Source organism: Candoia aspera, chromosome 6 (assembly GCF_035149785.1).
Source record: "Candoia aspera isolate rCanAsp1 chromosome 6, rCanAsp1.hap2, whole genome shotgun sequence".
In the NCBI taxonomy this organism is placed as follows: domain Eukaryota; kingdom Metazoa; phylum Chordata; class Lepidosauria; order Squamata; family Boidae; genus Candoia; species Candoia aspera.
This window is the reverse complement of record NC_086158.1, coordinates 46,069,558-46,086,294: the sequence shown is the minus strand read 5'-3', so window position 1 is coordinate 46,086,294 and position 16,737 is coordinate 46,069,558. Positions and strand designations below refer to the sequence as shown.

The following is a 16,737-nucleotide window of genomic DNA, read 5'->3' as shown; positions in this document are numbered from 1 at the left end:
TTTCCGATTGAAAAAGCGACCCCCATTCCTCCATGTAGGCTTTAGCATTCGTCAGGAAAAATGAGAGTTTGGTTGGGTCCCCATCAAACTTGACAGGGAAGTCTCTCATCCCGCCCCCCGCCGGGCTGCGCCCCGCCACCGGGGCTGCAGAGGTTGGTACCTCCCGGGCTCGCGGCGGCGCGGGGCCCGGGGGCGGCCGCGCCGGCGATGCTGCGATTTCCATCTGGACCGACTGGTCCCCCTCGCGCCTCCGCGCCGGCCGCCGTTGCTCCGGGGACCGCCCATGGGACGAAGGGGTTGAATGCCGCTGGCTTGATCCTTCCCGGGTTTCTCTCAACGAGGTCACATCTAGGCTCAGCTGCTTCAGTATAGTTTCTAACGAGTCCATTTTTGACTCCAGTACTCGGATACGATCCGGGGTGGGGGAGCCCTCCGTTGGCTGCACCTGCACCACGGTGGGGGATAATGGGTATCTCTGCCTCCAGGATGGGCCCCCTGCCACCGTGACATCCCCTTGGGTCTCATCCCAGGTGACCAGCTCGCCCGGAGAATTTACGGTAGTCTCCGGGGCGGTTTTCAGACCCTCGGCTTCACCCTCCGACTCGGAGCTCGCCTCTTCTAGGATGGCTGACAGCTCCCCCCCCTGGGACGGTCGGTCGGGCCGCCTCACGGTCGAGTCCGGTTCCCCTTCTTCCATCATCACGATGTCGGGTTCGGTCATCGCTGGCGCTCTCCCTCACAGGGTTAGACAACTTGTCTTTTCCTGGACAGGGGCCAGCGGAGTTGGGATCTTAGATTCTCAGCTTTATGTAATGATTGCCCTAGCCCAAATACTCAGACTCACAAGAGGCTGCTATATGAAATCTGATTTATTAAGGAACTAAAGGCAAATACAGAGAAAGCTGAGAATGAGCAAAAGCGCGCCAAATACAAACTTAAACCCTTGGTGCAAACGTATCCCGCCTCCCTCGTAACAGCCCCGCCCGGCACAGGTGCAAGCAATCGTCAGAGTTGCTAGCCTGGGAAAGTAACCTTGAGCGCAGTAGATAATGCAAATACATTCCAAAAGATAAGTACTCCCATCCTCCCGAGAAAGATGAAACACGCATCCTGCTAATGACATGCGAAACGTTACGATGTATCAAAGACATTGAAACGGCGAACATGACAGGCAGGCAGGCTGCTTCCCACTTTCCCTGAGCTGCAAGTGAGCCCCTTTTATATTATACCCTCTTAAAAGTTCATGTTGGTGTTCTGCAGGTTCTTGCCTGTCTCTTTTCCTAAATACACAAGTAACACAATTACTCAAAATATCATTTATCAGCTGGTGTCATGTTTCCCATTTCAATGTTCTGTTAACATTGTAACGTTTCACATATCAAGTCATTTTCCGTGTCCATTCGCTTCGCTCGTTCAGGGTTTTTCCATTCCTGCGCCCTCCTTTGTTTTGGAGCTTTGGAATGTATGTTTGGGTTTGCGATCCTGTTCAAGGTTACTTTCCCAGGCGTGTGTAACGGTTTCTAGCACCTGGGAGGGGGTGCGTACTGATGGGTGCTTGGGGCGGGACTGGCTTGCAGGCAAGGCTTTTAAGTTTGTATTTGGCACGCTTTTGCTCATTCTCAGCTTTCTCTGTATTTGCATACTATTCCTTTAATAAATCAGTTATCTTTAAGCACGAGCTTGTGAGACTGAGTATTTGGGATTAGGCAACCATTACATAAAGCTGAGAATCATTTAATTACTTTCCGCTAGCCCCATCCAAAGTTGGGTAGAGAGGAGTGCTAGCGATGATCGAACCTCCGCTTCGCGAGAGTGAGGGGAGCGAAGAAGAGCCGGACTCGACGAAGACTCTGCTAGCTCCAACTTCGAGAGCGCAAAGAGCCGCACGTCAGGAGAGGCGAGATGCTCAACTGGATGAGCTATTGTCAGCGGTGCAGGGTGCCACGGGGGGTGTACTCCAAACCCCAGCCCGAAGTGGGAGCAGCACAGGGGGGGGGATCTCCACAGCCGTCCTGGGAACCCGAAATCCCCTTATCCCCGAGGGTGGTGGTAACCAACAGACCTCTAGAAGAGCTGGTCACTCCTGCCCGCATGAAAGCCATAGAGGACAAGATGGAAATGATAGTGACCTTCATCAAAGATGCCACTAAAAGTTCGGGGTCCCTACAGGAAGACTGGGAAGAGGAACCCTCTCAGCTGTTACCCCCCCCCCGACAGAGTTCCCTGTCATTCAGGGGAAGAAGCAAGATTCGAACTCCCCGGACCGTGGGGGGAAGAGAGGCAAGGGCGTCCCGAGATCGGCCACCACTGGCGGCTCGACGCCCGCTGTTGTTCGCGGAGCCACCACAGCCGGTGGAGCCGGTAAGAACCTTCCCACCTTTTGGGGTAAAGTTTGACGGGGACCCTACCACCCTTTCCTTCTTCATTACCAATGCTAGACATTATATGGAAGATTGGGGCCGAAATTTCCGCTCTGAACAAGGCAAGATTAATTTCATTGCCAATAAGCTGAAGGGGAGGGCAGCTGACTGGTACGTAACACTGTGCCAAGCTGAAGCCACCGAGTTAGAGGACTTTGATGAGTTTTTGTGGGCGCTGAAGCAGCACTTTGAAGACCCCTTAGCCCAGGAGAGAGCGAAGAACGCCCTGAGGAAACTCTACCAAGGGACCCTCTCTGTCGCAGACTACGCTTTAGAATTTAAAGCCCTGGCGGGGAAGGTGGAAGACTGGTCCCAGTCGACTTTGGTGGAGATGTTCAAACAAGGACTGGAGACGGAAATCTTCCGTTGGGCTCTGGGCAGGGACGATCCCAAAACATTATATGGCTGGATACAGTTGGCAGGCAGTGTGGAAAGCGCCCTACAAATGTATGCCCAGAGTAAGGAGATGAGACAGACCCGAGCCGCGAAGGGGGCTCGTGCCGCTGGATTTTCGACTCGCCCTAAGCCAAAAACTTGGGAAGAAGAAAGGGAACGGCGATTAGCGAGAGGGCAGTGCTTAAGATGCGGAAAAGAGGGGCATCGCGCTACTTCGTGCCCGAGGCACCGACCAGAAGAGCGGCCCGGGAAAACACCGGGAAAATTGCCCTCCCTGCCGTGCAAGCTGAAGGCTGCCTGTGCTGAGCTCGACCCTCCGGACCTCCCATTCGGGGATGAGGACGAGGAATTACAATTTGACAAACCGGTGCCCTTGGACAGGTGGAGGAAACCAGGCGCGACCACAATTCGGTGAGTGGGAACTTCCCTACAATGACTGTCAAAGTGAAATTGGGCTCTAGAACTAAAACTGTCGAAGTCTGGGCCATGCTGGACTCAGGTTGTTCTCGTTCGCTGATGCATCCTGACGTCGTAGCTGCCCTAGAACTGCCCACGTTCCCTCTGCCACGGCCCATGATCTTCATGCAATTGGATGGGACCATGGCAGGGGGAAAGGCAGTCACACACTCTACTGGACTGGTGGCTTTACAGATGGGCACCCATTGGGAAAAATTGCCATTTGTCGTAGCTCCAGTAGGGGGCCCTTTGGTGATTCTGGGAATGCCTTGGTTTGTGCAACAAAACCCTTTTATCAACTGGTTACATAGAACAGTAACGTTTGCTGATGGATTTTATAAAGTACCTGAAAAGGACTTGTTAGAGGACATGGAGGGAGGTCGGGTGGCTAGCACTACAGTACAAACTCTTTTACCACTAGAAGGCTTGCCCAGCCAATATCAGGATCTAGCTGATGTGTTTGGGGAAAAGGAAACAGATCGCTTGCCACCTCACCGAAAAACAGACTGTGCCATTGAATTCTTACCTAATGTAAAGTTACCTCACCCAAAGATTTACCCCATGTCTCCCAAAGAGCTGGCTACGCTAAGGGAGTTCATTGACAAAAACCTGGCTAGGGGTTTCATTGAGCCTGCTAACTCCCCGGTAGGGGCTGCTGTCCTCTTTAGACCAAAAAAGGATGGCTCATTGAGGCTTTGTACCGATTTTCGCGGGCTCAATGCAGTATTGAATAAATGCAATATTAAATAAATATCCTTTGCCCCTGATCAAAGATATGTTATCACATCTGGCCAGAGGCAAAATCTTCTCAAAACTGGATTTAAGAGAAGCCTATTTTCGCATTCGCATAAGGGAAGGGGACGAGTGGAAAACAGCGTTTAACTGTCCTCTCGGGGCTTTTCAATACAAAGTCTTACCCTTTGGGTTGTTGGGGGCACCTGGGGTTTTTATGCAACTTATCAATGAGGTCTTGCATGACCACCTGTTTAAGGGAGTACTGGTGTATTTGGATGATGTATTGATTTATACTGAAACTATGTCAGAACATATTCACTTGGTGCGTCAGGTGCTTGCTAAATTGAGAAAAGCAGAGTTGTATGCTAAACTGTCCAAATGTGCCTTCCATCAATCACAAATTGATTATCTGGGATATAGAATTTCCGCTAAGGGCATTGAAATGGACCCTGCCAAAGTGGAAGCTATTGTAGCATGGGAGCCTCCACGTACCAGGCGACAATTACAAAGTTTCCTTGGATTCGCCAATTTCTATCGGGCGTTTGCCCAAAATTTTGCTGAGATCACCCTCCCCCTTACTGAACTGTTGAAAACTAAAGCGCAGGGGGATACGCGGCGTTCAAAAAACCCAGGAGCGCTCCTTAAATGGACTCCGACCTGTCAACAGGCGTTCGAAGCGCTCAAACAAATCTTCACTACCGAACCAATTTTACAGCATCCAGACCCTACCAAACCTTTCGTTGTACAAGTGGATGCTTCTGATTTCTCCGTTGGAGCACTCCTACTTCAGTCACACCAGTCTGGCACCTTAAAACCATGTGCATACCTCTCTCGCAAATTCACCGAAACAGAGAGACGGTGGCATGTTTGGGAAAAAGAGGCTTTTGCTGTAAAAACTGCTTTAGAGACTTGGCGCCACTTATTAGAGGGGGCTTCAAACCCTTTTGAAGTCTGGACTGACCATAAGAACCTGGAGGCACTAAGCACCAGTCGTAAACTCAGCCCCAAACAACTTCGCTGGGCTGAGTTTTTCAGCCGTTTTGACTTCACCCTTAAATTCATACCAGGCAAGAAAAACTTTTTAGCTGATGCGCTCTCCCGCCGACCCCAAGATGCTGGCCCAGGGCCAACAGTCCAAGGTACGGTCTGGACCGAAAAGCAATTGAGTTTGGCAGCGGTGACGCGCAGTCAGGCGCGAGCGCATCAAACGCAGCCTCCAGCCGCCCCGCCTCCCAGCCGCTCACCGCGCTTGCCAATTCCATCAGATTTGCAACAACAGTTGCTACTCCACCTTAAAAATACTTGGTTACAAACAAATCAAAACATTGTAACTTTCACTGATGGTTTTGCCTGGCGCAACGATCGTCGCTATGTGCCTGACGCTTTGCGAAAGGCAATCCTCCAGCGCTGCCACGATGACAAGCTGGCTGGACATTTCGGATATCTAAAAACACTCCACCTAGTTCGGCGGCAATTCTGGTGGCCAACGTTGCTTAAAGACCTTAAAGCCTATGTTACCGCATGCCCTGTTTGTGCGGCTACAAAGCGCAAAACAGGCAAGCCTCAAGGTCTCCTTCAACCCGTTGCCACCCCATCCGTCCCCTGGCAGGACATCTCCATGGACTTTATCGTTGACCTACCCCCCAGTCAACGAAAAACCGTCATTTGGGTGGTCAAATATTTTTTTTCAAAGCAAGCCCATTTCATTCCATGCGTTTCTATCCCCACCGCGCAACAGCTGGCACGCCTCTTCCTCGTTCACGTGTACCGCCTTCATGGTATCCCCGCCCGTTTGGTGAGTGACAGGGGCACACAATTTACGTCACAATTTTGGCGGGCTTTTTTGAAACTCCTGGGCACCAAGCAAGCCCTCTCCACCGCCTGGCATCCGGAGACAGACGGCTCTACAGAGGCGGTTAATTCTACTCTTGAACAATATCTGCGTGCTTTTGTCAATTACCAACAGGACAACTGGGTCGACCTACTCCCTTTTGCTGAAGTCGCTTATAACAATGCCGTACATCAGAGCACTGGCCAAGTTCTCTTTAAGGCTGTCTTCGGCCGGGACTTCGTTCCAATCCCGGAACTCCCGCACCCGCAGCCCCTACCAGCCTCACTCACTGACTGGGCTGACTCTCTCAAAGACTCGTGGCTAAACATTCAGCAAGCTCTTCTCCATGCCCAAACCACTTACAAACGACATGCTAATGCTAAACGCTCCCCTAAACCTGCCTTCGCTGTAGGGGATAAAATCTATTTGTCAACCAAATTCATCAAGTCACCACAACCTTCAAAGAAGCTTGGCCCTAAGTTTGTGGGTCCTTTTGCTATTGTGGCACAAATTAACCCTGTTACTTTTAAACTCGATTTGCCCCACAACCTCAAACGTTTACATCCTGTTTTCCATTGCAGTTTGCTCAAGCCCTACCTGCCGTCGGACCGCTGGCATCCCCAACCGGTTCCACCACCTCCTCTCATGATTGATAACCAACAACACTTCGAGGTTTCGGACATCCTGGACTCTCGTCGCCAGCGTTCCACTCTGCAGTACCTCGTTCGCTGGAAACATTTTCCTCATCCTGAATGGGTTGCTGCCCCCGATGTGCACTCGCCTCGTCTGCTCACACGCTTTCACTCTGCCTACCCTGACAAACCCGCTCCTTAGCATTGTTTTGAGGGGGGGCGATATGTCATGTTTCCCATTTCAATGTTCTGTTAACATTGTAACGTTTCACGTGTCAAGTCATTTTCCGTGTCCATTCGCTTCGCTCGTTCAGGGTTTTTCCATTCCTGTGCCCTCCTTTGTTTTGGAGCTTTGGAATGTATGTTTGGGTTTGCGATCCTGTTCAAGGTTACTTTCCCAGGCGTGTGTAACGGTTTCTAGCACCTGGGAGGGGGTGCGTACTGACGGGTGCTTGGGGCGGGACTGGCTTGCAGGCAAGGCTTTTAAGTTTGTATTTGGCGCGCTTTTGCTCATTCTCAGCTTTCTCTGTATTTGCATACTATTCCTTTAATAAATCAGTTATCTTTAAGCACGAGCTTGTGAGACTGAGTATTTGGGATTAGGCAACCATTACAGCTGGTATGCCAGCTATAGCCCTACTAAGAAGATATTACCTTCAATTATCTATGCCCAAATAACTCCTATTTGGGATTCTGCAATGCGTTGTACGTGGGGCTGCCTTTACAAATGGTATTAAATATCTGTTGGTACAAAATACAGTCCCACCTTAGGCATGAAAGCTGGCTGGGTGACCTTGGGCCAATCATTCTCAGCCTGGCTCATCTCACATGGTTGTTGTTGTAGGAAAAATAGGAGGAGGAGGGAGTATGTTTGCCACCTTGAGTTATTGATAAAAATAATAAAGGTGGGATATAAATAAAATAAAATAATAAATATTAATACTAATACTTTAGTATCTCCACTGACTTCCAATTCAAATTAAAATCTTTAGAGACTTGATTTAAAGTACTGGGATGACTTGTAATATCTTTCATACTTTGCAGTCTCAAGAACTGAAGAATCTTCTATTTCTACACATTTCTACCAGATTCCTGCAGTCATAATGTGAAATCTTTCTACGAGTGTCCATGCCAAATGAGATACTCTGGGTTACAGTTAGTAAAGGGAATTTCTCAGTAGCAATCCCCCAGCTAAAACACCAATAAAGTTATTTCTGCAGGAGGCTTTTAAATTTTATTTTCCCAGATTTTTTAAACGTTATAGTTTTGCTTTAGCTCAGTGGAGCTCCTTTCCCTGCTTTCCCTTTTTAATGTGGTTTCGTACTGTGTATTTTAATCAGGTTTTCTCAATATTTGTGATACATATTGACCTATTATGTGCTTAATTTTTTTGCCTGCCTCTTATCATGCTTATTCATTTTTAAATTTATTATGTTAATAAGCTATCTAGGTAACATGTTATGTGACCTAAAGCTTCTCTACTTAATGGATTTGTGGCAGTATGTATTAAAAATCCAGAATTCTTCAAGAAGAAATGTTACTACTACATATATTCCTTGTATACTTTTTTTATTATAAAGGAAGATATTTTTATAAAGGGATCAACTGTTCATAAAATAGGAAATGAGTACACAGAAGGTGGATTATAAGCAGCCATAAAATCTGCACTTCTGATACTCTAGTATACAGGATTGAATTCTCTACGTTTTGTACAGTCTGAGAATTCAGACCAATGTCTTACCTAAAGAGTAGCAAGACGTCTGCACAAACAAGTAAAAAGCAAGCAGAGAGATTGCAATACTTCAGGCAAGCTAGCAGTAGAGAAAGAATAACAAAATAATTAAGGTACATTTTCATCCAATATTATGCTTAAAATTTGGTGAACTCACATAAACAAAGATCTTCTAGCTTCTAGAGAAATGTTATAATTTATTATTTCACCTGACTCTTGATATTGGAGATGCTGAGCTTACTAGTTTACCATCTCCAGGAGAAAGCTGATTAACAAATTAACACCCAGCATAATGTGCACAGATTTCCTCTTCATACTTTAACAAGAAAGTAAGTAGAATTTGCAATAGTAGTCAGGCAACAGAATGGTACAATATTGCAGTGTATTATCCTTCCTGCACTTGTCTATCCATTTGTGGGAAGAGGAAACAGCCAAAAATATATCCATGCTGACAGAATGCAGTCTAAATATTAGACTAAGTATAGATATTGATCTACATTTCATTATTACATGCTTCTGATAGAGTTCATGCCTATAAATCAATTTGTTATAAGACTCCTTGTTTTTTTCCAAAATTATCAAATCTCTGTGACTATGGAAAATCCTGCTTGTAACTCTTGGTGCCTGTACAGGAGAGACAGCAAGAAAGCTTGGCCTGTAGGCAGGAAATCCCCCTACCACACCTTTCTGATTTACACTGATTCCTGATACACACCACATGTGTCCCCTCCCTCCTCCCCCCATTTGCTAAGGTTCTGTTCCACATTTAAGTGATGAAAAGTTAAGACCTGTGGTTACAACTTCTAGGAGAAACTTCATTTTAAAGGACTGCTACATTTCAACTTTATTGCCATGAGGAAAAATGAAGAAACAAAAGGCCACATTCACTCAACAGCAAAGAAATTTGGGTGAAGACATTTAGTTAGTGTAAGTTCTCTACCATAACTTGTTGAAATATTGACTTTTGGGCTGAATGAATATTTATTTCTGTGAATCTTTAGTATGAATCAACATCAGCTCTTGGTCCAAGAAGTTTTATGCTACAGAGAAAGTTTTTCCTTCATCTTTTAAACCACAACAGCTTCAACAAAGCAAGTTGCAGTGGGGAAGAAAAAGAGGGATAGAGCAGACAGAAATCCGTGTGGAGAAAGTGGCATGTTTTTTTATCAGGTGAAATAGAGAGGGTACATGCAGTGAGAATCTCAGGCTGTACTACCCTTGCTGACCGAGATATCAACATCAAAAATAACTTCTGCAATGGAAAAAGAAATAGAACTGAGGTATGCATGAGAAGTTTGGAATTGACAAAGCAGATAAAATTTCCATAAACCACTTAGAGTCAGTCGGACTGAAATGGCATAAGTTATACTTAGTAAGCAAATAAATAACAAAATAAGGTACCTTCTCTTTTGTCAACTTACTCAGTGGGGTCTGTCTGGGATTAATTGGTTTCCCTGGTAATGGCTTTTAAAAAATCAAACAGCCTCCTAGATCAGGTAGCCGAAGAAAGGCTGGAAGATGGGTATGTTTGTGTGTCTATATCTTACTTTTCTTTTGAAATTGAGCTCATATTCTTAATTTGCTTGTCTCTAATCATACATCACATTGTTTACCCTGAAGATGAAATTCATAAAACCACCCATGCTGGCACACAGCAACTCTTTAAAAGATGCTCAATTTAAAATATATGAAGTAATGATTATATAAATTTGGATATTCATGCTAAGTTTCTAAGGATAAAATTTTGCATTTACTAAGATCACTAAATGTGCATTAAGTTATTCTTTAATGTATTGTACGTTCCAACAAGTATCCTGCACATATTTATTCAACAGTAATTCCCACTATGCTCAAACAAGTTTACTCCCATGAAAAGATGCATAGGAATATAGCTTTCAGATGAGTATTTAAAACTTGGAGATCACCTCTTACAACTTTATCTAGAAGAGTATACTGTCTGCATTAACATACCAGAGTAAGTAAATGATTTTATACAGTGAAAACTACAGTAATGTTCCATAGCCTTCCAGAGTACAAGAATGTAAGTTCAAAAGTCTTCAGTTTATCAGTAAAATCTTAGTCATGGGTTTATATATCCCAGTCCTGTCTTCCATCCAGTTCCTCTATAACGTGTGAATAATAATACAATTTTGGATTATGAGAATTGTTATTATGAAGGCTTTTTAACATTTAGGAGAAAACACTATGTGGCTTGATGAAACAATTATTTACATGTTTCATAAGCTAGGCCCACTCTTCTGGACATTAATTGGAGTGAATCTGGGAACATATCAGAAGATCTACCAATATTTATCATGGAGCAGAAGTACCAGACTGATTAAGTGGGGCCCTATTAATCTAGGATACAAGACTGTCAGAAGGCCGTCAAGGAATAAGACTTGTAACTTGATTGCTTTTTTTAAAAGATGGTAGTTACTGACATAACAATGAATGCAAGTAAATATTACAGTATTGCAGCCAGAATTAATTCTGAATGTATTTCACTGGGATTAATGCAAGCGGCTCATACTTTGCTACTTAATTTATTATGAAAATAATAAATCCTGTAAGAAAATCCACACCCTAAATACATTGGGTGTATTAAAGTACATTGCTTTAAAATATGTTCAATTGACAGTGGTACTTAGGAGGTGCATAATCATGGATTTAGAATCAAAAAAATAAAATTGGAGCAGTCATTTAAATTTTGCAATCCAATCCTATGGATATAAGTACAAGTATATACTGTGGGAATGATTCCTAAATACGTGCCTGCAACATTGAGAAATGTATGTGACAGTCTTATCTGATTTTTCTGTCAAAATCCAAGATTATTATTTTTGTATTGGGAGGAGTAATTCAGCTTCATATGGAGGGGAATTTCAGCTCAGCTGTGGATAGAAAACGAATAAATAAACAAAGAATTGAATGGTAAGAAAAGTAGCAGATATAGTTTGCTCCAAAAGCTGCTTCTAATGAAGGGAAACATAACTAGGATGATTAGGGATTCGTGGAAAATCCTTTCAGATCTACTTCTTTAGCACAGTTTATTTCAGTTTTAAAAGCTGTGATGTCTTGACTCCAAACAGATGCTAATAGATGGGGGGGGTGGAGTTAGGAGGGAAACAGATTAGTTTATTACAGTAAATTGCTGGACTGTCCTATCAAGCCATGTATCATCTCTGGAACAGAGAAGATGACTTTAGAAAGTTGATTTCTTCAATCATTAGAAAGAAAAGGCAACTGCCCCAGTATATGGAAGAAAGAAAGAAAGAAAGAAAGAAAGAAAGAAAGAAAGAAAGAAAGAAAGAAAGAAAGAAAGAAAGAAAGAAAGAAAAAAATGAGGGAAGTCTGGATGGATCAGTAACACTATTTTATTGCTGATTTAACTACAAACTATTCCAGTTCCAAATGACAACATGAACAGGAATGGATGCAGTTTTCAGTTTTAGATGAAAGGCTCTCAGTTTCTGTTATATTTGTAGGCTCTTCATGAAGACAAGTGATATAATATAAAGTCCTTAAATAAATTATTGTTTGGTAGTAGCCAAAGCAGCATTTTTCACTCTCTGGAAAGCTTCAACAACAGTATAAGAAGGGGGTAGTACAAGAAGTGATGCTTATCAATTCTGCCACCAGAAAAAGAAAAGCCCAAGGGTCGTCTGATATAAATGGCGGCCTTCAAGTAGCATAGGTGGCAGCAGATGGAGAAGTGGGCAGACTGAGTGCCTCCCAAAATAAGCATTCAATTCCACCTCATCTCCACTGGTGAATCCTTGTGGGTACATTCTAGGTACAACATGTAACAAAGCACAAAACAGGAAATAAACTAGGCTACAGTCTGAAGCATTTTTCCTTTCAGACAAGTTTTCAATGGGAAGCTTCTGCCTTTATTATAACAGTACGTACAAAAATACTACCATCTCACTTTCAGAAAAGTGGCAACACATATAACAGTGTCTCTACCATTGCCAAATGTATATTTTCACTAATATTTTTTCTTCTGGTGCCACCACTGTCAAGTACACTGGGACTTCCATACATTTCCTTTCCCTAACACACTCTAACAGTATGTTTTGGGGAATAGATAAAAAAAACTGATGGATTACAGCATATTATGATCCAAGCAGGAGAATAAAAGTGTGGAGTTTTTAGTACACAAATCACAGCATCAATGATGCCTCAAGAGGACCTCCATCTATTCACATTTTCATGTTTCATACTGAAAGACTGCACCATGTGACATTATTTCATTCTTCTCTGTCACCTTTTCAATAAGTCACAGACTGTTTCCTGGAAAGGCATATTTTTCACTTCTATGATAACAAACTGTCCCAACAAACAAACCCACCATACTATTGTGTTTTGGGGCGATCAGCATTATGTAAAGCATAGAAAAGGAATAAGAAATAGTAAGCAAAGGAAATTAGGCTTGAGATTAAAAAAAGAATAGGAAATAAAATCAATCTACTTTACACCAATGCCATTCACTATTCCATGCCTTTTCATCCTTGGAAACTGCCGTGTTTCCACCCTATCCATACCTTGATTCATATACCACCTTTTGTTCTTTAAACTTTTCTCTCTTTTTAAGGGTCTTGCTAGCTCTATCCAAACAAAACTTTTTCATCATCCCCATCCTCTCCATCCATTCATTCTTCTGGTATATGTTTGTTCTGTGATTCAGTTGTCATTCATTCTCTCTAAACGACCAAACCACCCAAAATAGTTCTTCCATGTTGGTCACTCAATTTTGTATTCAATCTCACTTTACTTTAGCGCTATTCATTCTTGAACATATGTCTTTGTGTTTTATCATACACACTTAAGCAACTCACTTCTACTGTATTCAAATTACTTCTATGTGTCTCCAGACATGCCCTATTTATTAATCAAATTTATATTCTGCCTCAGTCATGGGGCTCTTGGTGGCTCACAAAACAAACAATATAAAAACATAAGGCAACAAAAACCCAGATACAACACATGCATCAGATCCAGAAAAGCTCTGTCTTCAGCTATTTCCAGAAGGCAGACAATGTTGGAGACTGCCATGTAATAAATGGGAAGAAGCAAGCTTTTATACACAACTATTTTCACCTCTTTCAATGAACAGCCATTCTTCACAACAGACCATATACTACCTGCTTCCTTACTATCAACATTTGCATCTCTTAATATTTCTCCATGAATTTTACCATCTTTAGTAAATATTTTACAAGGTATAGAGATTTATGTGTTTGCTCACCATTTATGTATGCAATTGTTCACTCTATTTTCTCTGTCAGCCAGAACTATCTTGGTTTTTGTACCTTAATTTTCAGATCTATACTCTTCATCCATACTGCAATTATTTGGATTTGCCACTTCAACATGGCATCATCTGCATACAAAATACCCATGCATTCACACCCCCAACCACCACATCTTTAATGTCTCCCAAAAAATTCCTTATACATTTATCCATAAATATTTTAAATCTCTCAAATATGTTCTGGTAGATAAGAAATGCTAAATATGCATTTATCACATTATCTAATATAATATAAAAGGTACTTAGAGAAAGTTCTAATGAGGAGTTAACATATATTGGAATATTGGTAATGAGCCTAGAAAGCCTAGCATTGTGATTCTCATTTGTTACTCTTTCTTTTCATTTCAAGTTGCCCTTTAATTGCATGCCTATAAAAAGTACAAATTGTCATTTGCCTTTACTAACTGTCCTGAACTAATTATTGACAACAAATGCAGAAATAAGCAGTTAGCCTTATTGTCAATCCATGATAGCAACTAACTTTAAAAAAATAATTGGCCACCATACTAAATTGTAGTGAATTTAATGTTGTATTAAAATGCTTCCCTTTGAGAAATGGAATATAAATATTAAAATAAATATATTAATAAATGTGTTTATAACATTCACAGTTCTTATTTGAACCAGTATATCTGTAAGTACTAGATGAAAAAGGGGAGATCCAGGTTCTCAACTTCCTCCTGCATATCTCTGGACCTAGGGTTTGGGCTCTGATTCTACAAAATAAGTTTTGAGTACAGTACTCCCTTCTTATTTGCCTGATTTAGCTAACTCGAGAAATACAAATAACTCCTGCCAATACAACTTTTTTGTGTACACGCTTAATCTTTATCTAGCCCAGATATTTCCAACATGTTGGAAGCACAATGTTGTGCTTCTTCCACAGACAAAAGCAGCAGTAGACATCTTTATATTTCCAGTTGTACTCAAGCTTTCCCTTACTGACAAGCTCCCTGAGACTTACACTTGGAAGTTTAGGTGTATAATTGAGAATCTTCCATGTCACTCACATGAGGCAACAGGCTCATACAGAGGACTAGATCTCTAATCCTAGGGTAGTTTGGTGGCAAAAGCACAGAGGCTTCCTATTCCCCCTTCATCACTTTTGTGTGAGCAGGTATGAACTCAGTCACTGGTTCCAAGAAGGAGATGCTAATATACAAGTCTCAGACTTTATGCTCATTGTTCCCCGACAGACAACTAGGGGATCGGCCACCTCCTTGTCCCCCTTCTAGGCTCCATTAAAAAAGTAGTGTCCACTTTTCCTACGAATTAGCTTTTATCCCTGAACTACCCCCTTGCCAAAGTTGATCCCTTGGGAGGGAGCGGTGCTGCCGAAGGCCTCCCTTAGGGTGTCTGCCTCCAGTGACCCCGGCGCCTCTTTTGCTTGCTCCTGTCAGGGACTTTCCGAGAATCCCGCCCCAGGTCATTTCTTCCCGCGGCTCCCGCTCTCGCCTCTGCGGCCTGACGCTCACCGTCCTCGTAGTTCTTGAGGTAGTAGTCAGGTCCCGGTCCACCGCGGCTCTTGGCCGGGTTCTTCACGTTCTGGAACTGCAAAAAGTCAGTTCTTTTGCCCGCGAAGCGGAGAAAGGCGGGCGCCAGGCCACGCGCCAAGGTCACCAAGCGCCGGGAGCTGCACAGAAAGGGGCTGAGTGAGCGAGGACGAAAAGGAGGGAGTGAGGCAGCACGACGGTGGCGGCAGCCCGACCAGCCAAACCCAGGGTGGGCGCGGCGCCATCGCGGCTCCGGTGCCCGTCAAGAAACGGCTCGCCAGGCCGGAAGCTATCAGCGCAGCTCCGGGAGAGGCCCCAAAAGCAGAGTACGCTGACTTGAATTCCCACACCAGCTGCTGAAGGAAAACGCCGGAGAGCGAGGCATCCCTTCTCCAGAGATTTCCACAGGGACAGCGGCGGTTCTCAGCCACATGCGGACACCGGGAAAGGCACAAGCAGCGGGCGCCTGCCCTGGGAGGGCACTTGCGCTCCCCCGCCTGAGCTGGCGTTGCCCTTGCCATCCCCTCGGACTCCGTGGAGGTCCCTTTCTCTGCTTCCACCCCCCACGTGCTTGGGACAACAGGCGGCGCAGCGATTGGCTGTTGGTGGGGAAGCCCGTTCTGTCCCGACCAGCGAAGCAGAAGGACCCGCGTTTCTTTTGCCGCCTAAGGTGGGCAGATTTTCTAGCCGTTCCCTCTTCATTGCCACTCGTGGCATCGCCGGCGGCTCCTCTCCTATTTTCTCCTCCTGGACGAAAATCGCCAAAGGAGACGGGAAGGCTGGGCCCTGGGTGACTGCCCTGGGGGCGCCCCGACAGGAGGCAGCTTGAGACCCCCTGCAGACCTCTAGGGATGAAATCCACCCGAGCAAACCTCCGGAGAGGGGCGGGGGAAAAGACAAGCAGCGAGATTTTTCAGAACAGCGATACGTTTCCGAGATGCTTTCTCCATTACAAACATGTGCATCTTAATAGGAACCATGGCCCGGCCTCTTCGCCGCGGCTCTGCGGGCCGTGGGAGCCCGGAGGGCGCACGGGTCTAACCGCAGTGGGGGCCATGAGGGCTGGAAGAACTATAGAAAACGCGGGGTGGGGAGAGAAACCGAGAAGCCGCCCCTTACCTGAGGAAGTCCAGCCAGCCGTCGTGGAGGATTGAGGGATCCAGTTGCAACGAGAGGAAGTTCTCGCTGGTGACTCGAAGGGAGCTCCTGGTACTCACGTCCAGGAGGATGAGCGTCCTGCCCGGGGTGCCCTGCGGGCTGGTTCGGGCGGGAAGACGCTTCACCCCGGCCTGAGAGGGGAGAGAGAGGTGAGCCAACAGCGCCAGTCCAGGGGCCAAAAGGGCCAAGAAGCCAGGAGGGCCAGAGCCGGGGCAGAGCATGCTGGGCCGAGGGGGGCTCCCCAATTAAGTCCCGCGCCGGGCACAGCCAGTCACGGGCAGCTAATTGTCCGGAGTGCAAAGCGTGGGGGCGCGCTGCCTTTTTTCCCTCCCCCTCCTCCCCCCCCCAATGTTTTGGTGCTGGTGGAAGAGGGGAGCTCACGCCCCTGACCAGCCTTCCCCGGGGCCGGTGCCAAGACGCCTTGTTCGCCAGCGCCGCCCCTAGAAGAGTCGCCGCCTGCGGACATTTTCGCGTTTCCAAAGGTAAAAGGGAATCGCTCCTGGCTTAACTCTCTCGGCCCGGGATCCCCAAGGGCCCTGGCTGGTTCCCTAAAGTACGGTGGCTGCAGGC

General features: G+C 45.3%; 1 protein-coding gene across 2 annotated transcripts in view; it reads right to left on the bottom strand.

Moving 5' to 3' along the window:
* Window positions 1-16,472, bottom strand: part of HPSE2 (heparanase 2 (inactive)) — a 200,884-nt gene extending 184,412 nt beyond the window's left edge. For both annotated transcript variants that reach the window (XM_063306989.1, XM_063306990.1), the window contains exons 1-2: window positions 16,129-16,472; window positions 14,992-15,149 (exon numbers count right to left, since the gene is read on the bottom strand). In XM_063306989.1, coding sequence (XP_063163059.1) covers window positions 14,992-15,149; window positions 16,129-16,388 — 418 coding nt within the window. In that variant the 5' untranslated portion in view covers window positions 16,389-16,472. The remainder of the gene's footprint in view (window positions 1-14,991; window positions 15,150-16,128) is intronic.
* Between the last annotated feature and the right edge of the window lie 265 nt (window positions 16,473-16,737).